This window comes from Pleurodeles waltl, chromosome 4_1 (assembly GCF_031143425.1).
Source record: "Pleurodeles waltl isolate 20211129_DDA chromosome 4_1, aPleWal1.hap1.20221129, whole genome shotgun sequence".
NCBI classification, from domain to species: Eukaryota; Metazoa; Chordata; class Amphibia; order Caudata; family Salamandridae; genus Pleurodeles; species Pleurodeles waltl.
In genome coordinates this window covers 209,587,709-209,614,519 of record NC_090442.1, presented here as the reverse complement: position 1 = coordinate 209,614,519, position 26,811 = coordinate 209,587,709, and the positions used below count along the sequence as shown (strand labels likewise).

The 26,811-nt window shown below is 44.9% G+C and overlaps 1 protein-coding gene across 4 annotated transcripts in view; it reads left to right on the top strand.

Moving 5' to 3' along the window:
• The window catches only part of IQSEC3 (IQ motif and Sec7 domain ArfGEF 3), an 892,834-nt gene that overhangs the window by 752,664 nt on the left and 113,359 nt on the right, over nt 1–26,811 (top strand). For all 4 annotated transcript variants that reach the window (XM_069228143.1, XM_069228142.1, XM_069228145.1 and 1 more), the window contains exons 8-9: nt 3,545–3,684; nt 4,996–5,121. In XM_069228143.1, the coding sequence (XP_069084244.1) occupies nt 3,545–3,684; nt 4,996–5,121 (266 nt within the window). The remainder of the gene's footprint in view (nt 1–3,544; nt 3,685–4,995; nt 5,122–26,811) is intronic.

Here is a 26,811-nt window from a genome sequence, read left to right as displayed (position 1 = left end):
AGGGGTGGGAGTTTGACTATTTGATGATATCAAAAATTAACTTTGGGCAATTTTTAGCAGCATCAAGCATGGATTTAACATGGCTAGATTTAGCTCTCAAGGTGTTTGATTTGTAGAAATTTAGCCCTTCTTCAATAGAGAGTAAGAAGTAAAATTTGGGAGTGCTGAAGAAGGACAAATATCCTGACAATGGTGAAAACGAAAGACTTTCAACTCAAGTGAGTGTTATCATACACTGCATTTACCACAATGCATCCGGGTGAATTGTGTGGTGGTATTCCATACAGTGTGCTCCCTACCTCTTCTGCCATAATAAAACATGTAACATACAACACAGCACAGAACAGTGTTACCACAATGACATTCATATGTCATTCTCCACAGCTCTGACACAGCATAGCTTATTCACTGCCAAATGAAGACTTTAACCTCAGGGATAGCTGTATTTCAAACCAAAAGCACAGCAACTTGCATTAGATCCATCCAGAATCCAGGAACATGTTGGTTCCCTCCTATAGGACTGGGGCTTGATGGTAGGGCTCTCTGTTGCCCCCTAACATGTAGAGGAAAATGGCAGTGATTTAATCACAAAAAAGCCTCACCAGGAATTCTCTTGAGTTCAATTTATTTCTGCCGGAAGACCAAGAAGCAGACACGTTTCGGCCAGCCTGTGGTCACTCTCAGGACCACAGGTTGGTCGAAATGCTCCTGCTTCTTGGTCTCCATGGCTGAACTAAATCAAATTTGAAGTCTTTCCTGGTGTGGCTCTTTTGTGATTGTATCCATGGTCATTTTTTGTACACTTGCATTACTGTAGAGGGTGACACTAGATGATAAGCCTGAGTAGAAGGGGTTGTGTTTACAAGAATACAAATGTATAAGGAATGCGTGGGCTGTTTGAAGTAAATGAAAAGAAAGCCTCAGAAGTAGTGGCAATGCTGAAAATTTAGAGCCTCCATGGTTTTGTTGTAAAGCTATTTCAGCCATATTTTAGACACATTGTTTTATGCTAACTAGGCCTGCCGCTCTGCACTTTAACCCTGTTACATTTTATTCAGCATTGCTTTATTTTTCTAGCTATATTTGCGGTGCTGTTTTATTTTCTTTATCTCATTGTACGTTCTTAGTAGGACATTTATTTCACTCTGTGCCTTCTCCTAGGCTACAGTCAGATAGTGTTGCCGACAAACGTGGTATGCTGTGCCTCCAACATTCACAGAAAACACATACTCATACGTGGGGACCATTTCTTAGAATGCCAACTGTTTTATTAAAAAACACCCCTTTGTCCCAGACACGTGAGAGGGATATTCCAGCCAGATGACCATGACTGTATGCTGATTGCTGATCGCTTCGCCGCAGCTACTTGCCTAGACGGCCAGACCCCTGATCCGCATTGGGACGGTGTCTCTCTAGACTACAGGCTTATCCTCCAGGTATGAGGGATGGTGTACCACAAGGGTGAAAACCCAAAGGGCAGATTAGGTTTATTACACTGTGCTCAGACATAGTGAGGTAGGAGAACTATACATCTATTTCATTCTTAGTGACAGTATGGTAGGACTATTCTTGTGTTTTACTCTGTTAATCACCTGCTTGCTTTTATTGTGTTTTATCATCCTAGTTATTGCAATACATTCCTTTTTATCTAAGATGCACTTACTTCAATAAATCCTTATTGAACTATATTCTGCCTCTGTTGTCTTTTCCTGTATGAGACTTTTTGGTAACTGAGAGAAAGGGATGGGATCTGATCGACCACCATTCTCCTGAGGAGTCTTCTTGTCATGCGCCCGGTTGCCACAATCATCTCGGCCAGAGATGAGACGCTGCTAGTTAGCCGTAGAACCCGGATTAGGCCGACAGGCGACATGTGGTGTTGAATTCTACGTTGTAGCCACAATCCATGTGATCCTGTCTCCCAAATCCAGTAGCCTCATTAGCATAATGAGAACCTACCTGACAGTGTCTGTATGGGATATAGAGATCACAGTTACTCCTTTTGAGTTGACTGCTCCATCACCAAAACGTAGTTGCATCACAAGCAGAATCCTGTACTTCAAAAAGCATCAAAATTGGTGAGTCCTGGCACAGAATTTCCCATCTCATACATGCACAGCAATGGTAGTTTGTCTCCAATAAGCTTATTGTGTTTGTGCTGCTAACAAAAACAATCTGGTCCATCTACCACACCTTCTTGCTCAACTCAGCCCATACATCACACTGCAAAATGACACCTATACAATAATCCACAAAGTAGCCTGCAGCTTATCATCGAGCCTTATTTAATGGAGTCCACACTTTGGGCGTAGCAAAGGTATTTACTGTTTCAGGAACCAATTTATCCCACCAGGCTACCTGACCATTTTGTCAAGGTGGGAATCAAAATAAAATAGTTCTAGTTTTATACAAAATTCCCAGGCAGGATCTCGAATCTAAAGGCAATCAACTGCCACAATTGTGAGTCGTTTTTCTATTGTTCTGTGTTGAATTCTTGATAGTTCCACTATTTTTTCTTTATTTATAGTTGCAAATATAATTTCCTGTATGCTAATGACAAAGCAAAAAACCTGCATGCCTTTATAACAAATATCCCATTGAATAGTACAGTAAGCCCAGTGGCTGGCCTTTGACAAAAGCCACAGTGAACCAAAAAAATAAGAAGTAATGCGGCCCATACTATTTCCGAGTGACTGAGATTTATGCAAGCATTGAACCACAAACATTTATGTTTTTCATTCTGTCAAAAAAGGAAAGTTAGGGCCTGCTTTTGAGTTTGGTAGATGGATTATGTACCATCATCATGGCAGAGTACTGTACACCATCTATGGTGAGGGTACTTCAGCCTCTAAATTTAGAGATGCCCGCTGGCGCAGTGGACACCTCTTACATTTACATGAACTGTTATCAGGGCGGTTTTTGTAAATGCTCTGAAAGTTTGATAGACAGCTCTGTCAGAAGGACAGAGCTGTCTATCCAACTTTCAACTTTTTTTTAAATTTCCAAAGCGTGATTTTGTTCTCAAAAATAAAAAAGCAATGACCCCACTTGGAATGGGAGATTTCCCCATGGTGTGGGGGTCATTTTGATATTTTAACTTCCCTTTACTGCCAGGTTTTACCTTGTGGTGAAAGACAGTGAAAACTTGTCATCTGTCTGGCCACTCTTAATTGGGTGGGCAGACCATGGCCAAAACTCTGACGGAGTAGATGATCTCCCACATCTGCATACTGAAACTCCCCCGACTCTAAATGAGGCAACTGTACCTTTGCTTTGGTTGAGAGGGTACTCATTCTCTGTTGTGACAGAGTACCCTCTCCACCAAAGTCTAAATCAGTCCCTAAGTCTCAACAGGGTCCACCTGTAAAATCATAGCAATAAGAAGGACTGTGTACTTATGTTTGTAACACAGTACTTTTTCAGTACCACAGTTACTGATAAAAATGTGTATGTGATTTAAACTATATTTGACCTACTCAACATAGTAGTCATGGCAATTGTTGTCACACAAGGATGATCAAGTCCAATCCCATTCTGACTGCAGGCGTGGATGATGGCGCAGACATTCCTCGAGAGATGGTGGTTGGCATTTATGAGAGGATCCAGTTGAAAGAGCTGAAGTCCAATGAAGATCATGTGACCTATGTTACCAAAGTAGAAAAATCCATTGTGGGAATGAAAACTGTGAGTACAACTGGCCCTTTCCTTGACTCCTTTCTTAAACTTGTTGTATTCTTGTTCTGTATTTCCCAGTGGTCCATGCTGAATTGTACCTGACCTGACTGTGTGTGTTCTAATTGTAAAAATAAAAAACAAAGGTATTCTGATTACTTCCTTCTGCCTGGGGAAATACTTGTATGTTTATAGTTTTATGGACTGCATTCATGCTTAGAAGTGTTATTCTCCCTTTGGTGAGAAATGAAGTACAGTGACTAAAATATCACCTGATCATGTAGGTCTTTATCTCCTACGTTTACTTGAAAGCAATATAATAATTCCTAATATCAATAAACCATACTGTAGATGAGTACTAGATTAGGATCAATCAATACCGCTACTATATCCTTCATTTAAAGGTGGTTGAAGCCGTATAGTACATGCTATTAAGTTATGTTGTCCAGAGTAAACATCTACAAATTCACTTCACAATTAAACAACTTGCAAGGCAACAGCTGACCCAGGAATTGCTTTCAAAGTCAGTCAGATTAATTTACAATGCCCCTTGTTCATGAGATCTCAAAATGGATGCGGTTGGGGGTTTACGTTTCTGGAATGAGAATGTTGTCAGTTTGTTTCTTCTGAATGAGCTGGAGAGTGATATAATTGGTTAGAGTTTCACATTTCCAGACTGCCTGGGATGGAAGACAGGGATTTGGAGTGATATGACTGACACTGATGCACTAATGACACCTACTGCCTATTGAGGTACATTAATGCACAGATCCTGCAGAGTATATGAGGTCTTGTTTCATGGTCACAGAAGAGATTCAGTACCTTTCTGTATCTAAGAGTGGTGTCCCCTACAACAATGGCAGCTGCACATACGTGAGGTGATAAAAAAAGCACTGATACAGAGATCGTTGCAAACATACATTTGACAGAGTTGTCTCATGTAGAATTGTGGTTAAAACTGAGCCATCATTTATTCTATTGAATTCTTGTAGGAGAGTAGCATAAGTAGTCAACCCAGAAGCAGTGAAGTAAAAGGTTGGTAAAGTGGCAAGTAATACAAGGTATATTTAATATAAATACTAATAATTCAACATTTGTTATTTTTTCTTTTTTTCTTAATTGAGAGTTGTTATTTGGCATATTTGTTTGAAATGTTTTACCCCTATTATCTATGTTTGTTATGGGTGTGATTTGCTACAGAATTTGCTTATGCATAGGGCACCATGAGATCAATCTTTACAAATGTTTACCATAAAAACAAATGATTTAAATTTTTAGTAAGTATTGAAAGACTCTATACTAAATACTGCTGTACCTTGACAGGTCCTTTCAGTGCCACACCGTCGACTGGTCTGCTGTAGTCGATTATTTGAAGTGACAGATGTAAATAAGTTACAGAAGCAGGCAGCACACCAAAGGGAGGTGTTTCTCTTCAATGACTTGTTAGTGGTAAGTTCACTGTGCCTCTACACTCTTTTTTTGCTAATGGTATTTATTTTTCCACATTACATTTTCACTCTTCTTCCAAAAATCCAAGTTATACAGTATTGTAGGGGTTATCTCAGCATTAATCAACTAGGTTTGCAATACCTTGTTTATAACTTGAATGTTTAGAATGGACTGCGTTTGGCTTTAAGTGGTGCCATTACATTTTTCTTGTTGTCTAATAATGTCAGCCATTTGAAGAAACTGTTCTGTATAACTCTGGATTTTTGAAGCCAGTAATGCATTTTCTGGAATGTCCTCCCTATGTGTCCTTTTCTGCATGAAAGTTAGATAGGCTGCTGTGCCATATTTAAAAGGGATATTAAGGTATGTCAGTAACGTCTACCGTGGCCAGAAGGGAATTTCCCTATCAATTGCAGTTTTGAAGGAATTCTGAGTTTTTTCTGTGAAACTGTCAGTAGCTTATACAAACAACTTTTTCAGTAAACACTGAGGCACTGTAGGCCGCTTATGGTTGGTCAAGAGTGTCAGGTTTGTGGATTTTGAACATGTTTAGAACGTTCCTAGACTTCAGCTTTCTCTGATCACTGAGTTGAGCAATTCTTGGGATGGATTTGATGATCTATGTCAGTCACTGCATGTCATAAGTGAGGGGGTCCCAGTGAATTCCTGGTATTAACTTGGGCTCATAGTGTTGTGTATGCTTCTTCAGCTTAATTTTCCACATCTAGAACAATCACTGTCTCCCTCCTGTCAGGGCGTTTTGCAATATCTGCTTTAGATTTAAATTATTTTATAGGTTTCTTCTCTGCGGCTAGTGGTAAGCCTATAGGATTTAAACTTAAAGAAATGGAGAACAATAACACATTTTCTACATAGTAGACAGCTATGTAATCACCAACAAATATATTGACATATGTAAATGGGTTTATAAATATTCTTAAAGCTTTCAAAAGCCTGCAGAGACAAATGGATCTCAGATATAGATATTCTTAAACAAACTAGATATTTCTTCTTTAAATGATAATGTTAAAACGCAGGAACAGCAACATATCTTTGGAGGGATTAGTGTAAGCTCTATCATCTTTTCAGTTAACCTAAGCTCTAGGTCGAGATGCCCTCACATCCAATTTCTGTAAATGTTTCAAAAATGTAATTAGCCCATAATTAATTTTCCTATGCAATGCTACAGGAAGTACTAAATCTTCCACCAACTCAGTGAAACCCTCATATACTACTTATTCCCCAAACTAAGTAAAGATAAATAGTTACTCAAGCCTTTCTTAAAGCAGTTTAGATGCCAAAAGCCTAAGTAAAATCTGTGTTACTAGACTAAGGTCAATCATATTGATGTAGGGTGGTCATCTCAGAGATTATCCAAATTACAGAAACCTCAGCATATAAAGCTTTTTACACTCCCCCAATTGCAGTGTAAAATCTCTTTTAGATTGCCACTGTATAACAGTCATTTTCCTTCTGGATGCCTCTTGAAGTATCAGGTGCTCTGTCGCTCCGGCTCCTCATTGATGAAACGAAAAGCAGAGTGACAAAATACTAATGATATAACAACTCTTCGCTAAGTAACTTTTTTCCTGCACAGAAGATTTCCAGCAAATCAGTCCACAAGATCCACAGATTTACACAGTTCCAATGAGGCACATACTAGGGAGTCTCACCCCAAGGCACTCAATCCACTGTATTAAAAAGTTACTCAGTGGGTTGATCTCTATTTTCTAAAAAGACCTGTGTTGAGTCCACCCTGGAAAATAGATATCACTTCACCTGGAACTCAAATTTTAATCACACCAGAATGCTAGTTAAGTCAATTTTCCATGCCTTATGCAATTCCTATTTAATGACCATTAGCTCTCTTTTCCTGATTACCCTACGAGGCTTAATTATGGAAACAGTAAGAGTTGGTTCTCTCCCCAGTTCACTCTTTTTCAGAATGGCTATCTTTAGAACCCTTCCTCTCAGGTCTGAGAAAGTAACTGTCAGCCTCCTCTTTCCTTAGGTAATTTTAGACTTATGAGAAATATTATGCTGATCACTAAGAACAAACTGAGTCACAATATAGTATTGATTCCAGATGCCAAGAAGGCGTTCAGCAATGTATCCTTAATTAAATGAAATGCTAAAAGATTGTCCTTTGAAGAATTATTTTTATCAAGGATTAGAAGCACCATATGGAAACTCATTCACCAAATTCAAAACAAATGGTTTATTGTCAAGAAGTGCACAAACTTAAAAAAAGGAACCATATAAAGGTATCTTTAATCCCCATTATAATTTTACCTGGCTGTAGAATCTTTTGCAATTGTACTAACGTATGCAATAGTATAAAGGATATTCAAATAGAAGAAACAGATTTTAAAGACCTGTTGTTTCCCATGTTGCTTATAGTATTGTTGTCTCACATATCCCTATGCGCACTATGCAGACTTGCAGACAGTTATAGCTCATTCTCTAGTTAACAGGTCAAGATCAAATGCAGCATCAATCTCAAGAATTGTTAACATAAAGACTATGATTGAAGACATTTAAATGAGAATACAAGCAACTTACAGACCTAGAAGTATTAGCGATAACTCTTAAAACAGATATACAGAAAACACTAAAAAAATAATTTGTGTAAAGTTGAGGAAAGCTTCTCCTTAGTTTTAGAACGTTGCCAAAATGCAAACTGTGTGGTGAAATGCAACTCAGTAAATAGGAACATACTTTCAAAAAACCATTATGTTCTGTGAAATGTTTCGACAGCTTGTAAAACTAGAATTAAGAAAACATTAACAAATATGTTAAATATTCTGTGTACAAAAAGGTGCTTTAACATTCTTAAACTAAAGGATTATTACCTATCCTTTACCTTACCTTAAACCAAACATTGCTTTATCCATCACTCAGAACCTAAGAAGAAATGGGTAGGAATAGAAAACCGGGCCATTAAAACAACCCCTGTTCTTACTTCCCAACAACTTCCTCTCTGACAGTATGACATTTTTCAAATCCTCAATTAACAGCAGGAGTGGCTTGCAGGGCTTTCTTGGGGCAATGTGGGGCGGCGTGTGGGGAATGTGCAGGGGGTGTGAATTAATTTTAAAAAAGTTTTTTTTAAATCACTTACCTGCTTCTCAGCTGCCACGCTGCTCCTCTCCCGTCGCTGCAGGCACAGGCTCCCAGCCTGCCCTGCAGCCAGTCCTGAAGCAGCTCAAAGCAGCATTAGGATTGTCTGGGAGCGCCCACCGAGGGGGCTCCCGGGAGAGCCTACTGCGCATGTATGTTCGGCCTGCCCAAAGCAGCCGGCCAAACATACACGCGCTCTGAGGGGAGTGCACAGTGAACTCCCCTGATCCTCGTCATCTCCCATGGCCCACCCCTTTAACAAACGAAATGATAATAAACATGGTTTATTATCAATTAGTTTGTTAAAGGATTTGCAGCGGCTGCTACTGGCAGAGGTGGGAGGGGGCGATGCTCCTCCGCCCTAATGGAGGATCCGCGACTGATTAACAGCATTATGAAAAACATCAAAGCTAACCCCTCTCTTCTTCTTTTTCAGTCCTGAATAGCAAAAGCTTCATTATACGAAGGAATGCCCTTTAATGTGAAGTTCAGATTAATTACAGTATATTTTCAGTTTAATAAAAAGCAGTGAATGATGGATTTATGTAATGTGTCAATCAGCATTATCATAAATGGGGTTGGGGGCAATTTATCATCTCATATATGTGTACATAAGACCTCCCCCTCACTATAGTCATTTTTTCTATTTTGAACTCTTGCCAAGTGTGCTTGCACACTGTTTAGCACAAACAGTATGGATTCATGAAAGAAATAATCAAGATGGCGACTCCTCTGACCTCTTGGTCAGCATCTGTTGCCCTCCCTCCTGGTCAGCCTCTGTTGCTCTCCCCAGTGCAGCTCCTCTGGCTGCTGCTGCCTCTGCTTGGGACAAACTGAGAGCCTGCCTGGCTCACAGTTCGAGGCCCACCTCCACCCTCAGGCTCCTGCATGCGTCTCATCCCTGGTGGCCTAATGGACATCTGAAAGTAAGTATCTTCTACCTCTCTTTACTCCTGCCTTTTTACTTCTGCCTTTATTTCAATTTTTTTCACTTCTGTTTCTTTTCTGCCTGTTTCTCTTTTTTTCCCTCTTGCGTTTTCCCCACGCAGCTGCTGCCCCTGCGGTCCCGCCCTCCTGCCCTCCGCAAAGCACTTTTCCCACCCTCCCGCCTCCCAGCTGACCAGACCCCCTGCCTCCCTCCCCCTCTTAATGGCGGCCGCAGCGCTGTGAGGGGGTGACTCCTCTGATCTCCTGGTCAGCGTCTGTTGCCCTCCAGAGTGCAGTTCCTCCGGCTACTGCTGCTGCTTCTGCTTGGGACAAACTGAGAGCCTGCCTGACTCTCAGTTCGAGGTGTACCTCCACCTGCAGACTCCTAGCTGTGCCTCATCCCTGGTGGCCTGGTGGCCATCTGCAAGTAAGTATGTTCTGCCTCTCTTTACTCTTGCTTTTTACTTATGCCTTTACTTCTGTTTTTTTCAGTTCTGTTCCTTTTCTGTCTCTTTATCTTTTTCTCCCTCTTGCGTTTTCCCCAAGCCACTGCTGCCCCTGCGGGCCCGCCTCCCTCCCTAGCAAATCCCTTTTCCTGCCCTCCTGCCTCCCAGATGACCAGACCCCTCTGCCTCCGTCCCCTTCTTAATGGTGGCCGCAGTGCGACTGTGCCGCTAGCTCACCAAAGGCAAGCCCATCTGTGCTTGTCTACACCTGGACTGCGCCCAGCGCCACGGACCCTGGTTTTCATCCCCCGCCAGTTCGACGCCAGCACTCTACGTGCCCTCAGCCCAGACATCAGCCTGCCACCAAGCCAACCCCAGGAACACCCATGGACCTTTTTCTTGCAGTGCCTGCTCCAGCACCCTCCAAGTACCACTCCACGATCCAGCACCAAGCTTGGACAGCCACCTGAAGTGCATACTCCTCAACACATGCTCCCTCGTCAGCCATGCAGTAGAAATCTGGGACATCCTCGACTCAACAGCCCTGGACTTTGCCTTCCTCACGGAGACCTAGATCACCCCTACTGCTGCCCCAGACATTGCCAGGACCATCCCAGACAGCTACAAAATCATCTACGAAGGACAGAGCCAGCTGGCCTGGAGGAGGCATTGCCATAATCTTCAAGAACAGCCTCCGCCTGACTACCACCATCGAGTTGTAGTCTCAGTCAACACACAAGCATCTACATTTCCTGGTTCAGACCAACCCAGACACCTCCCTACATGGCACCCTCATCTACACTCCACCCGGACTCCAAACCCAGTTCTGCGAAGACATCGCCGACCTCATTGCCCCCAAGAGCTCACCTCCTCCGACTACATCCTATTCGGCGACCTCAATTTCCACCTTGATACCCTTGATGACCTCAAACCTCCTGGACAACCTCACAAATGTCGGCCTCAAACAACTCATCAACGTCCCCACCCACAGAGCCGGACACATTCTCAACCCCGTTTTCTCATCAGGGGACAACATCACCACCTCCCACAACTCCGAACACCATTGGACCAAGCACAAGTGCATCCACTTTACCGACACAAAGAACACCGCACGCCACCACACCCCTCAGCCCCCCGGCAGGCCCTGGGACAAAGTCACAGAAGCATAGCTCACCAACGCTCTCAACCACACCTTCCCACCGGACCCAGGGCATGCAAATGAAGCTGCAAGCAACATACACCGCTGGCTCTCAAACTTTGCCGACAACATAGTCCCCCTAAGGACGTCAGCAGGGAATCGACAGAGCAAAACACCCAAGTGGTTTACGCCAGACCTGCAGGAATCCAAGCACACCTGCAGACGATTGGAACGTAAATGGAGGTTCTGCAAATCCACTGAAGACCGCACAGCCTACAAAAATTTAGTCACCACGTGCTACCTGAACATCAGAGCCACCAAAACAGACGCCTTTCAAGCACACCTCAACACCAGCACTCACAACAGCAAAGAGTTCTTCGCCATCGTCAAAAAGTTCAAGAACCCCGGGGCGGACACCTCATCCATGCCTCCCTCTCAAGACCTCTGCAACAACTTCCCCATATTCTTTCACCTTAAGATCCAGAACATCTACAAAGGCTTCAAGAACCAAAGCCCACCAGCAGCACTCACCGCCACAGACCTAGCACCTCACCAGATACTGAACTCCTAGACCCCCATCACCATCGAGGACACTCAAAGACTGATGAACTCCATCCACTCAGGAGCACCTTCGGATCCATGCCCCCAACACATCCTCAACCTGGCCACTGCCACCATTGCACCGGAGCTCTGCTGAACCATCATCTTCGAGACCGCCACATTACCCTCAGACTAGAAACACACCAAAATCAGCCTGCTACTCAAGAAACCCACTGCCGACCCTAGGAAGCTGAAGAACTACAGACCCATCTCTCTGCTCCCTTTCCCAGCCAAGGTAACTGAGAAAGGTGTCAACCAGCAACTCAACGAATTCCCCGAGACACACCGTATCTTAGACCCATCTCAGTCCGGATATAGAAGCAACTACAGCACCAAAACCGCACTCTTAGCAGCCACTGATGACATATGCATCATACTGGACCCCGGAGGCACTGCCGCACTCATCCTCCTCGCCCTCTCCACCGCATTTGACACCATCTCCCACTCCACCCACTGTGACAGACTGCATCATGCCGGCATCCGAGAGAAAGCCCTGAACTGGATCAGGTCCTTCCTGGCTGGAAGGACACAGAGGGTCAGACTAGAACTGTTTACATCAGAAACTATAGACACTTGCTGCAGAGTGCCCAAAGGAACCTCACTCAGCCCGCCGCTTTTTAAAGTCTACATGGCCCCGCTCGCCAAGATCACCAAACAACATGAGCTAAACATAGTTTCCGATGACACCCAACTGATTCTCTCCCTGTCCAAGGAATCTGCTCAAGCCAAGAAGAATTTCCACAACGGGATGAGAGCAGTCGCCGCCTGGATGGAGGCCAGCTGCCTCAAGCTCAATTCAGACAAGACATAGATCCTCGTGATCGGCTCCACCCCTTCTGCCTGGAACGACTCCTGGTGGCCCACCGCTCTGGGTAATGCCCTGCCACCAATGACCATGCACGCAACCTGGGCATCATCCTGGACTCCCCTCTATCGATGACCCTCCAAGTTAACGCCATCTCTTCATCAAGCTTCCACACCCTCCATCTCCTGCGGAAAATTTTCAAATGGATTCCCCCCGCACACGAGGAAGACAGTCACCCACGCACTCATCACCAGCAAACCGGACTACGGCAACACACTCTATGCTGGCATCACCAAGAAACTTCAATCAAGACTGCAAAGAGTCCAGAATGCAGCAGCCAGACTCATCCCCCGACACAGCCGAATCGCCTACCACCTCAGAGACCTACACTGGCTCCCAGTCAACAAGCACATCACATACAAACTCCAGATCCACACCTCCAAGCACAGCATAGGACTAGCATACCTCAACCACTGCCTCCCCTTCTTCGCACCCAACAGACGTCTCTGTTCCCCTCAGCTCGCCCTTGCAGCCGACCCTAAGATCTGGAAAAGTACAGCAGGAGAAAGATCCTTCTCCTACCTAGCAGCACGGACATGGAGCACACTTCCCCTCAAGCTCAGGCAGGCTGCATCACTGAAGCACTTCAGGAAGGACCTCAAGACCTGGCTCTTTGACTGAGCAGCATGCCTACATTCAGCAACCTATGTGTGATTAGCCACGATTTTACAAATCCATGACTGACTGACTGATTGATTGATTGATTGAGATGGCAATGGGAAATGGAGATAGATCTCCTTGCAGTATGCTTTGTGATAAAATTTACCAATGGGACTGCATTTGTGAGATCTAGAGTTTATGTATTTTCTAAGGGAGATGCTACCTACCAGATGGATCATAGTTCATTAACAATGTACTATCTCTCCCTTCTTTTTTATTTAACAACCTATCAGATTAGGTTGTAGTTAATATTTTCAAATTGCTGTCAACATCCCAAAGGGGGTTTTGAAAATGTAATATTATTTATTCATTCTAAGCAAGTCTTTTACCTTTTCTATTTTTAAAATAATATGCCAAAATATTTATTCAAATATTATTTTATATATGATACAATATATGTTTATGCAGATAATATATGTTGCATATCAAATATAAAAATCAAATTTTCAATTAATTAACAGTTCGATTAAAGCATCCCGAAGGACCAATACGTCACTAAACTAGCTTCTCATATAAAAACACGACATTCATAGATATTTTTAGTTAACTTCCTGCAGTGTTTTGGAAAACCAGCTTCCCAACAGTGTGTTATATCACCCTCATAAAACAGTTTTTACTACGAAACAGAGATTATGACTTTTTAAATTAAATAGTGTCTATTCTATTTTTGCCCAGGCTACAATTCCTTACGGGATGACACGGTATTTTTTGGAATTCAGTAGTGAACAATGTTGGTGACAGAATTAGATGGTGTTAGGGTAGGTATCTCTCTATTTAGGGTGACAGTTGCCTCAGGGATATATATCCTAGTTAATATTCTAGTTTTCTAACTGAAACGTCTGTCTGGAAGCGATTATTTCTCAACTCTTTCAGGACTGTAATTGATCGGTTTCAGTTGTCAGCGCAGAAATTTGCAGTTAGAGCTGAAAAAAGCATTTATTGGAAGCTTGTTTATTTTGCCTTCATTTTATGACTTATTACATGTGCATTGCCATTGTCCAAATGCCGTGGCCATATTCTCATAGGTTAATTAAATCTCTCCTCCATGCCTTCTAGGATCTTGTTCTGTCCCAGTCTGGGTGGAAGGTCCTCTTTATGAGACATATTTCTACAATTCACTTGTCTTCATGCAAAATATTTCTACAGCTAACACTTCTACTTGTAACAAATTTAGGATTCAATGTTCTCATGAATCACAATCATGATTTTGTTAAACCACGGATGTATAACGAGGGAAGGTATCGTTTTATCCTAATATTAATGTTACACTGCCTGCCAAATTGACTAATGGAGCACTGAATAGAGTATAATAAGATATGTAAGCATATTTCCTTTTCAAAACAATATTATACTTTCATTAAAATAGTTTTGTAAATGAATTAATTTATCCAAAATATTAATGTAGCAAGCATAGGCCTCTTTCCACAGGCATTGATATTTGGGTTGATAATACTACACTAGGTAAATACTGATACTCCCACTATTTAATAAGTGTAATATTTATCACCCATACCAAGTTCTGTACCATGGAATGTGGGATAACTCAGCAATAGTGCGATGTAGCTCCGCACCAGAGCTCTGCTGGCGAATGCTTTGAGTGTGTGCTATTTGGTGCGTCCCCCAGCCTTAGGTCACTATAGTTATCATATGTCCATGCTCAAGAATGGGACTGAGAGTTGTCCAATGCGCTGTAAAAGTGCCTTGGATGGCATTATGGGGGTCATTCTGAGTTTGGCGGGCGGCAGTTGCCGCCCGCCAAACTTCCCCCCTCGAAAGACCGCTCCGCGGTCAAAAGACCGCGGGGGCCATTTCGACTTTCCCGCTGGGCCGGTCGGCGACCGCCAAAAGAGCGCCCGCCGGCCCAGCGGGAAAGGCCCTGCAACATTGAAGCCGGCTCCGAATGGAGCCGGCGGTGTTGCAGGGGTGCGACGGGTGCAGTTGCACCCGTCGCGATTTTCACTGTCTGCAAAGCAGACAGTGAAAATCCTGCTGGGGCCCTGTTAGGGGGCCCCTGCACTGCCCATGCCAGTGGCATGGGCAGTGCAGGGGCCCCCAGGGGCCCCACGACACCCGTTCCCGCCATCCTGTTTCTGGCGGTGAAAACCGCCAGAAACAGGCTGGCGGGAAGGGGGTCGGAATCCCCATGGATTCTCCCAGCCGGGGGAAATCCGGTGGGAAACCGCCGGACCCGGCTGGGCGACCGCAGCTTTATAGCCGTGGTCGGAATAGCAAAGGAAGCACCGCCAGCCTATTGGTGGTGCTTCCGTGGTCATCGGTCAGAATGACCCCCTATATCTTTCATAAATCGTGGCAAGTCATAACTTGATAAGAATTTGGTTTGATATAAATTGTTTTATTGTTTCCAAAACTGAGTATAGAGAAAATAAATCCATAAGTTATTCAATGTATTAGCCCAGAAAGCGGTCACAAATTCAGTTGAAAGTGTGCCGTCCCTTTCTGGGTTTATGCAGTTATGGTTTTCTTCAGCCGCTGATTGAAGGTCAAAAACCTTATTTTAAGTAAAAGGCTTCTTTTTTATGATCACCCCCCATATCTATAGGCTAATGCTGCTGGACTTTTAATTCTGAAGTGCACTGGGCCCTGCTAACCAGGCCCAGGTCCATGTGCTCAGACCCCTTAAAGTGTATATGTGATTGGCTAATTCTTGATTGGCATATTTAACTTACTTATAGGCCTCTTGTATATGATTCAAAGGGTACCCCGTGCTAGTAACTTAAATGTCAGTGGTGGACTGCTGCACTCAATTGTGACACCACTGCAGTGACAAAGTGAGATCATAGCTCTAGGACTGCCACTGCAGGCTAATCGTGCAGCCTTTAAACTACCAACCTGACATGGCCAAATAAGCCCCTTTGCCAAGTCCAAACCTTCCTTTTCAACATTTAATTCACCCCCAGGGAAGGCCTTAGTAGCACATAAGGCAGGGTGCTCAATATCAAAAAGAAGATCATGTATATTTATGCTTTGGGCCCATTCGGCCAGTCACAGCTCTCGAGCTGCTCCACGACCCTCCTGCCTGCCGCTGACAGCTCCACCTGCATTCCTGAGCCTGATTGTGACAGCTCTGCCCTCATTCTTGAGCCTGATTGCATCTGCTCATGCCCCTACCAAAGCTTGTTTCACTCCACGTCCACTCCCGCCCTCCTACTGTCCTGCTTCCTACCCCAACCCTCCCACCTCCCAGGACATATAATGGAGGTGGCAGCGTGGCCGCCCAGTGGATATGCGCAGCATGTGAGCCGCTGGCACACCCAAGATGCACCAAAGGCAAGCCTGTCTCTGCCCATCTGTGCATGGACTGTGCCCAGCGCCTGGATCCCTGGTCCTCCCACCACTATACAACCAGGGAGCTCCAGGCCCTGAACGTTGGACACCCCATCAACAGCTGCCTCACTGCCGCCCCTTGCTCAACTAAGTGACCCTTCACCTTCCTACACTGCTGTTTCTCCTGCAATGCGGGCCCACCTGCGCACACTGGACCCACACAGAAGACTACGAAAACCAAACACCACTCCATTGCATCCTGCTAAACGCATGCTCCTGTAAACATACCATGGAAATCTGGGAACCCATCCCCACCCATGACCCGGACATCGCCTTCATCACCAAACCACGGCTAACACCCTCCTCAAACCCTGACATTGCCATGGCCACCATTAACAGGTACAAGATGATACATTGAGACCACACCAACAAACGTGGCGGTGGCATTGCCATCATCTTCAGGGAAACCATCCAATGCACCATCACCCCTCATGGAACTCCTCAACTTCCGACTCCAGACTGATGCAACAACACAACGTAATGGACCCTCGCATACAGATCCCTGGGACCACGCCCAGCCTTCCTTGACGCCATTGCTGACCTCGTCACCCCCCCTCGCCAGTGGCTTCCTCCACTGCATTGTACTCGGCCATCTCAATTTCCACCTTAACAACCCCAATGACACATACTCATAGAGAACATCAGCAACATCGGCCTCACCCAACTGGTCACCAAACCCACACACAAATCCAGACACACACTGGACGCCATCTTTACTTCTAGTGACAGAGTCACTTTTACCCACATGACTGAACTCACCTGGATCACTCACATCATCGTCCACTTTACCATCTCCAATTTCCAGCACACCACCTCCAAGCACCTTAGCACCCCCTCTGAAGCTGAGGTAAGGTATCCGAGACCCTCTGCGCACAGGCCCTAGACACCACACATCCCAAGCCCACGCCAGACCTCAACCAGACCATCCAAAACTGCATCACCTGTATCACCAAATCCACCGGCGGAATCGCCCGCTGAAAACCAGCTAAAACCAACAACACCTCCAAGTCAGCAAGTTGATACACTCTGGGTCTCAGAAACTCCAAATGCGACTGCCACCGTCTACAGAAACAATGGTGCATGACCAAGGACCCCTTTCGACAGAGCCGCCTAAAAGGCAGACATCAACTACTACCACAACCACATCAAGGCAGCAAAAAGAGTAGCAATCACTGCCCACATTGACACTGCAGCCAACCACACGAAAGATCTCTTCAGAATCAGCTTCTATGTCCCAGTGAGACAACTACATTCTACAGCACTAAACCTCACACCCAACACCGCATCCATTGCAGCCGTAGCAGAGGCCGTGTCCTACACAGCAGCCAAGTCCTTGAACAGTCGGCCCCTCCACCACGAACAGCTCTCTCCCTGGGAGAACTACAGAAGGAGAGTCAAAACGTGGCTTTTCGACAGCACCCTCAGCGCCCAGATACCCATAGGCGTAATAGTGCTGCATTTTACAAATGCTATGATTGATTGATTGATTGTTGCTTTACGTGCACTAACAGAGAAAACTCACAATTGTCGCAATTGCTGTAACACGACTGGTAGAACAATTGGCTACCATGAGGTTACACTAGCCCAACTTTTAAGTGTTAACCTCCATTTGGGACCACCAAATATAGTACTTCAATGTATCAAATTAATTGTTACATTAAACTGGACTTCTTGCTATAGTCGCATTTGAAGGAGCCTTTAATGTTTAGGTGACTTTAGATAGTCACAAAACTAAATAAAATGATGGATGGAGTGTTGAAACTTTTCAAACACTCACCCCCAGTCACAGATCTGGGTTTAATCCATCGTTATTTTGCTTACCACGTCACCCCAGTTTGGACCCAGCCATATGCAAATCAGTCTTGACCCTGTTCCCCATGGGAACAGTCCAGCCTGAACTGCTAGGCCAGGTCCTCCCTGGACAGGAAACAAGCATCCTGGGACCGGTTTCAGGGTATCACCCTTCATCAGCCAGGCTAGCTTGAATCCAGTGGCACAGCGAGCAAGGGACCCACGTCTGGGCATACCCCTGCCACTTAGGGCGCACAAAGCAACATCACAAAATAAAATAAAATGATGGATGGAGGGTTGAACCTTTTCAAACACTCACCCCCAGTCACAGATCTGGGTTTAATCCATCTTTATTTTGCTCGCCACGTCACCCCAGTTTGGACCAAGCCTTATGCAAATCAGTCTTGACCCTGTTCCCCATGGGAACAGTCCGGCCCGAACTTCTAGGCCAGGGGGTGAGTGTTTGAAAAGTATCAACACCCTGTCCATCATTTTATTTTGTTTTGTGATGTGACTTTAGATAGTCACCACTTTCTTGGCCAAAAGTTCTAATAGCTGTTTCTGATTACCTGCTGCAGTTGTAACCTGAGACAGTCTGCTGCCTTCCTGCAAGGAGGTGTGATGCTATCCCAGGAGGGGACCAAAAGGTCTGCTGAGAGGTGGGAGGAACTCCTCAGGACCCCGTGGAGTTTTTGGTAGGCATTCCTAACCAAGAAGGTGCGTCTCTTCACTGGGAATAATAAGGGAATTGAATTCCCCACCTGATTTGTAAAGTTAGACTAATGATACACAAATAATACACTAATCAATATTTTGCATTGGCCAACCAGAAGGTGTGGAGAGTTGGCTGCAAACATAGTCATAGGAGAACCTGGAGGTACATATCCAGCTTTAGTAGCCCATCACAAATGCTAACCAAGACATTATGGGGGTCATTCCGACCCCGGCGGGCGGCGGGCACCGCCTGCCGGGCAGAGACCGCCAGAAGACCGCACCGCGGTCAAATGACCGCGGCGGTCATTCTGACTCTCGCGCTGGGCGGGCGACCGCCAAAAGGGCACCCGCCCGCCCAGCTGCAAAGCCCCAGCAACGATGAAGCCGGCTCCGAATGGAGCCGGCGGAGTTGCTGGTGTGCGACGGGTGCAGTGGCACCCGTCGCGATTTTCAGTGTCTGCTAGGCAGACACTGAAAATCATTATGGGGCCCTGTTAGGGGGCCCCTGCACTGCCCATGCCTGTGGTTTTACCGCCAGGACCAGGATGGCGGGAAGGGGGTCGGAATCCCCATGGCGGTGCTGCGAGCAGCGCCGCCATGGAGGATTCTTTGGGGCAGGGGTAAACCGGCGGGAAACCGCTGGTTGCCCTTTTCTGACCGCGGCTTTACCGCCGCGGTCAGAATTGCCCATGAAGCACCGCCAGCCTGTTGGCGGTGCTTCCGCGGCACTCTGCCCTCGCGGTTTTCAACCGCCAGGGTCAGAATGACCGCCTATATGCTCTGTGATAAAGATTATAAAAGATAGTGGGTGAACATATATGGGCAGGGGATTTCACTATAGTACACTCTCCCTTTTTGAATAGGCATTCTTGAGAAAGATGCTGGAGCTGTTGGGTCTTTCTGATAAACTCAGAGGGGGGAAGCAGTGACTATTCACAGCTTTCTTTAGTAAATTGTAGTGAACTGATGCTCCTGATCCTCTATGCTTCTCCCTCTTTTTCGAAGATCAGAAAATACAAGTGAAAAAAAAATATAAACATGTTTCCGTCCTGAATGGAATCTTTAATGCCTTACCCGATAAATCCATATCAGTCAGGATTTATAAAAAAAAAGTCCCATCATTACATAAGAAGCGTGCTCTGCTTGATTAAGAAATCCAGCAAAATGGATCTCCCTACGGTCATTATTGCCTTTGATGCCGCAGTCGACCCAGTCAGCTGGTCCTTTTTGAGATTCTAGCTTCACAGGGAAGGATCATTCAGGCATACAGTGAACATTCGACACTGTATGCCACCAAACCCTCCGCACACGCCTTTTTGAGGCCGGAATTCAACACAAGGCCCTGGAGTGGCTCATCTCCTTCCTCACCCTAAGAACCCAAAGAGTTTGCCTCCCTCCTTTCCGGTCTCCAGCCACCAAGATCATCTGCAGGGTCCCCCATGGATCCTCCCTCAGCCCCACCCTCTTCAACCTCTACATGCCCCCTCCCACCAACATCCTCTGCCCCACGGAATCACCATCATCTCATACAAAGACGACATCCAGCTAATCATCTCCCTCACCAGAGACCCAGCCACCGCCAAAATAAACCTGCACACCGGACTCATCGACATCGCCAAATGGATGACAGCAAGCCACCTCAAACTAAACTCAAACAAAACAGAAATCATCATCTTCGGCCCCAACAAGACGGCATGGAACGACTCCTGGTGGCCTACCACCCTCGGACCACTCCCAACACCCACGCACGCAACCTTGGCATCGTTCTAGACTCATCTCTCTCCAAGACACAGCAAATCAATGCCATATCATCCTCTTGCTTCAACACCCTTTGCATGCTACGCAAGACTTTCAAATGGATTCCTTTAGAAACAAGAAAAACAGTCACCCACGCCCTCATCAGCAGCAGACTGGACTACAGCAACGCCCTCTACGCGGGGACCACAGCCAAGCTTCAAAGAAAACTCCAGCGAATTCAGAACGCAGCCGCATGTCTCATCCTCAACCTCCCTCGCCACGAACACATATCCGCCCACCTCAGATCCCTACACTGGCTGCCCATCAACAAAGGGATCATCTTAAAAGTCCTCGTCCACGCTTACAAAGCCCTCCACAACACTAGCCCGGCCTACCTCAACAAAAAGTAAACTTCCACATAACAACTCAACAGCTCCGCTCCGCCGACCTCGCCCTCGCTACAGTCCCCCGCATCCAATGCACCACTTCCGGCGGCAGATCCTTCTCCCACCTCACCGCCAAGACCTGCAACTCCCTCCCCATCAACCTACGCAAGGCCCAGGACCTCCTAACCTTCAGAAAGCACCTTAAAACATGGCTTTGTGAGCAGTAACCAGCAACCCACCTCCCCCCACCCCTTCCCCCATCCACAGTGCCTTGAGACCCTAACGGGTGAGTAGTGCGCTTAAGAAATTATTTGATTGATTGATTGATTGAACATACATTTGGACCAGTTAACCAGTCCTGTAATTTGAGAAATGAAAGAGCCAGATTCAGCATCTGGAAATCCCTGATAGATAATTTATGATGCAGTTCTCCCCCTTTATCGTATCCCAGTACATTAAGTGTACTGACAACTTATTAGGACTTGAGGAGCAATAGAGCTCGATTATGCGCAATTTGAAATGAGTCCACAAATGCACTAAAGGAATGTAAAATAATGCTAGAAAGGGTGCGCCATATTTTCACATGTTACTATTGGCTACTTCACACAATTTATAGATTTTCTTAAGTAGAGAGGTGCGATGGGGACGTGAAATAATGACTGTCCGGTAAATAATGAAGCTGTACAAAGACAGTGGGAGCATCCTGAAGACAATGTCTGGTCGGTCATTTTTTTAATAATTAAAAATAATCAAATGTATTTTTTTTTAATATATATATACTTTTTCTGAATGTATTCGTGGCCATGATTTGGCAACCTTGGTTCTCAAACCCGACTGACAGAAACAACTTAGGGCCAGATGTAGCAAGGCATTAGCACCTCGCAAACGGCGAAAAATGCCGTTTGCGAGGCGCAAAAGCCTCTACGCGATGCAGAAACGCATTTTGCGAGTTGGAACCGACTTGCAAAATGCGTTTCCGACTCGCAAATAGGAAGGGGTGTTCCCTTCCTATTTGCGACTCGCAACGCGATGCAAGTTGATTTACGACCGCGAAAACGGTCGCAAATGAACTCGCAGTTACCATCCACTTGAAGTGGATGGTAACTCATTCGCAAACGGGAAGGGGTCCACATGGGACCCCTTCCCCTTTGTGAATGTACACAAAAATATTTTTTCAGAGCAGGCAGTGGTCCTATGGACCACTGCCTACTCTGAAAAAATCCGAAACAAAAGGTTTCGGTATTTTTTTTCAAGTGCCGCTCATTTTCCTTTAAGGAAAACGGGCTGCAGATGGAAAAAAAAAATGCTTTATTAAAAAGCAGTCACGGACATGTGGTCTGCTGTCTCCAGTAGGCCATCATCCCTGTTAGTGCCCAGACACGCAATGGGGTCGCAAACTGTGACCCACCTCAATAATATTAATGATTAATGATATTGCGAGTCGCAGAAGGTGTCTGAGACACCTTTCTGCATGGCAAATTGCGAGTTGCAATTTGCAAGTCGCTCGGACTCGCAAATTGCAAGTCGCAATTTGCTTTGTTCCTACATCTGGCCCTTACTTCACAATAAAAAAAAAATCACCAAGGATTATTAAAAAAGATTCTCCCACTACATCAACTGATGCAACGCAAAAGAACAAACCGCAAACTAGAAAAATATCAACAAGAAATACATATGAAAAATACTATTTGAGTAGGTTACTCAACTCAAGTCCTAGATCAAGTCACAAATAATCCAAAAATATAAATGAGTTATTATTCCTGAGTACCAGAAGTCAAAATCGTCTACAAACAGTGCATAAGTCAAAAAACATTTTTAAATAACTGTCCCATATTGAAACAAGAACCTATTTGGGCTTACCAAAGACATAGCAATCTCAAAGAAATGCAGATCAAGTCTATTCAGGTACATGTATTGCAAGCAAAATCCTAGCTATTTTTTAAAGATAATATACAGAAATAAAACCAAAAATGCACACATTGAAGCTGCTTTGTCACTCAAGAGAAATACACTATTTTTAAGTAGATGTGAACAATGTGCACAAGCTTTGCACTGTTACTCAGTGCTTAATTTGTGCTTGTTGTTTCCGGTGCTTAGCACTGGCACTTATTTTTGAGGGCCGGCGCTTAGTCTTCTGCTTCAAGCATTTGCTGCAAGCAAAATACACATTTTGGAAAAACGGAGGAAGAGAAAACCAAAAAAGTGTCACAAAGGGAGAAGTAGAAAGCTGCAAGAGTGCGCTGAAGGGGCAGGGAGTAGTTTTAAATAGATTGAAGAGGCCCGAGATGGTTTCAGGATTACGCTGCCACAGTATTCCGTGTTCGCACATTTAATTGCAGCAGCTGCGTGTTTAAGAGGAGGACTTTGGGCACCGGCACCTTTTTATTTACAAATTAAGCACTGCTGTTACTCAAAGTAAAGGAAGGCAGTGGGTAAAAGTGGCTGACCCATTGTCCCATGCTGTGTGTTGTAGTGGGAGAATCAAAATGCGAATGACAGTTCATCCAGGGCCGTAACTTCAGGGGGTGGGGGGCAGTGTTTGGGGTGGTACACCCCCCCCCAATGAAGGTATTTTATGGTGAATACTTGGGAACAGGTGCTTTCAGTCAGTTATGGTGAGCTGTGTGTCTGATTTAAGCTGGGATTTTAGCATGCACACACTGACAAAAACACACACACACCCTCTCTCATCTCTGGTTTGAAAGCCTAAAAATCTTGAACGAAGATATCCTCTCCTTGAGCTGTTTCTACTTTTTTCAATATTTTTGAAAACATGATGGTCACAACTGGTCTCTGTTAGTTGGGGTAATCTTAACGTTATTTTTCTCTCAGTTAGTACTCCTATCAATTTGCAGTCCTCTCCTTTTCCACTGCCTTTAAGCCCCCTCTTATACACTCTGCTTGTACAATTTATTTTAGCATTATATGCCAGCGTGATTGTCAGGAAACCTAAAGCTCACACCCCGTCGTACTGACCAAGCTATGCCCCTGAGGTCAACAGACCAATAGATAAAGCCTGCTGAACTAAATCCCTCCTATGTATGTATAATATGTATGATTTGTTTTGAGAACACTAATCCAAGGAGACAGAAAAAACTGCCTCAAATGCCAGAGCTAAAAAGGAGGTACCCATGCTTGTCAGAGCTGCAGCTATTGCAGCGCTGGAATCGAAGTGGACCATCCCAACTCGGGTAAACATTTACAACACATGGAAGATCCATGTTTGATACTATCAATGGCATCTGTAGCTTAAAGTGCACATGCAACAAAACCTATGTAATCAAAACAGAACGCAAAATAAAAATTAGGCTGAGCAAATATTGAAGTAAAATAAGAGCACAAATGAAACATCTTCTGTGACAGGACACTTCCACAGGCAAAGACACAATTTCAGCAGGGGGCTCCTCTGCGATGGCGGAGGAGCATCACCCCCTGGCCAAGAGCCAGGAGATGAAAAATAAAATGATAGTTTATTATGGTTTTATTTTTCATCTTATGGCTCAGCCAGCAGTGCAGGGAGGGGGCGGGCTGGGTCATGGGAGGCGGGAGTGGGGATGAAGAGAGAGTGCACCTAAGTGAGCATGTGTGTTTTGCCAGCCATCTTAGACCAGCCAAACACACATGCACACTTAGGTTTATCCAGCCTGGCTATGTTGAACAGCCGGACTGGAGAAACTGCACAGACCCCAGGGTTGTGTTTGAGTGGCAGTCCAAGCCACTCAGACCAATCCTGACATTGCTTTCATGCTACGCTTCACATGAAAGCAGTGTCAGAATTGCTGGGGAGCCTTTGCTTGTGTCCCAGTGAATGCTGGGACACCAGAAGAGCGCAAGGCGGTGAGCTGTGGCGATGAGAAAGGTAAGTGTTTTTTTTTTTTTACGTTGTTTCCCACATCCCCGTCATCCCCCTTGGTCCCCCCCTTGACTTTTGCGGCGGCAGCTGCTGAATTTCAGCCAACTGGAATCCCAAGTGATGGAGAAATTGGAACAAAAAACAGAAAAAAACAGGGACAAGAACACATTTCTTTCTACAAAGATAAATATTTTGGCTCAAGAGATTATGCAGTCAGCATCCTAAAGGTATGTACAATAATTAACAGAGATCTCTTGCTTCTTATGAGTATAACCTATTGTTGTATCTGAAGTAATATACAGGCTGCAGCACCTCGAGATGCTGTAGGCAAGTATGTTTCTTCGAAATATTTTGAAAACCCACTTGGTACTTTAGGCACCTTTATTACAGTCCTTCCATTTTACCTATTTATTTTATTTCATGTTTTTAATTGAACCATCCTGTATGTCAATTACTTTGATATTCTCCTTAGCACCCAACATAAAGGGTTCTAGCCTTTTAGCACCTTGCTAGAGATTCCCTTAAACTCTATGCCACGGAGCCCATAAGAAGGAAAGCACATGCAGCGCACCGCTTGAATCTGAGGTACAGCTTGATCTAGAAAAACTTGCCTACCAGTAAGACCTTTTGGATTTTGCAACAAATGCTCACCTTTACAGTTTTGAAGCAACTGAAAACCATCATCCATTGGGGGTGGCTAGCGATAGAGTAGGACACATCCTTGCCGGCTCCCGCCCGGCGATCCTTAACCCATGGGAATCCTGCTTTAATAGGTGACCCTTTTCCCCTCCTTTTCTACTCCTGACACAAAAAGGGGGTGGACTACTAACTTCAGCAGTGCTGTGGGGTGGTCTGAGGCCCGAAAGCGGAAAGGCCCGTGCTGGCAGAAGATGGCAGAGGAGCGTGAGGTTAGCTCTTAAGCGATAGCCAACTGACTACTGTGACTGGGGCCACAGTCAGGGAAGACCCCTGGGGAGCAGCAAGAGATCGAGATGCCACTGTGCCTGGACGTGGCCCACACTGGAAACCCTTGTGGTGTGTATTGTGGTAGAATGTAATAATAGAATGCAGCATTAGAATGTGAGGGATCTCATCTCTTGGCACCGATGTCATGGTTGACATCAGAGTAGAGCGTTAGGAGAGAGATTCTGAGGAAGCTGTTGGTGAGGGACTGTTGGCTGAAGATCTCCTGTATGTGGCTAAGGTACTCCTATTAAAGAACCTGCTTCCACTTTCATCAGGACTCATCTTTATTACACTTGGCGACGAGGGTGCAGGAGTATCTTAACACAGTATATTTTGGGACTTTTCTCGCTCCAGCTTGTTTAATCCAGCCTTTTAATCTACTCAAAACGAAGCTACGATATTTCTTTCAAAACGGTGAGGAACGATATCCCTGTTTGGATTGAAACGCTTTGTATTGAAATGTGTGGATCGAAACTTGAAGACTGAAACGCTTTCTCCTTTTCGTCTATCAATTTTACATGCGTTTCCTTTGTGTGGCTGTGCGCAAAGAGACGTTCGAGCGCATCTTTAGTTGCCTTCTGTATTTATTTTCATATCCCCTGTAATTGCTGAGAAGCGGAGTTTTCCACCCGCACTCTCGAACTGTGTCTCCACATGCTTCTTCATATTTTGTGTTTTAATATGCCCATCGCGTTTTAGGGAAATCATTTTTCCTAACGCGTCGGGTTAATTACTTTGACTTTTTCATAAAGCGAAGTGAATCCTTAGACGCGCTCTGTGTTTATTTTTGTTCAGGTTCACTCCGAACGCGCGCACTGCAACAGTATCTTCTCGCGCTCCTTCTCTCATCACGCGCTCATCACGTAAAGCACGCTCTTGCCGAGCTCGTGCTATTTTTTACAGCATTTTAATTTTAATGAAGTTTTAAGTAGGAAATCAATTTGAAGTCTACTAACGTGCAGTGTTTATTCTTCAGCCAGATCTTCTTCTTCTCAAGAGTTTATTGTGGAAAGTGCTTTACTCCAATTTCCGTTAGAAAAAGGCTGGAAGGTTTATAAATACTTACAATGAAGTGAATGGGAACTCAATTCAAGTTTTGTCGTTTTCAAAGTTGCACAATAAAAGCATATTGAACATTTATA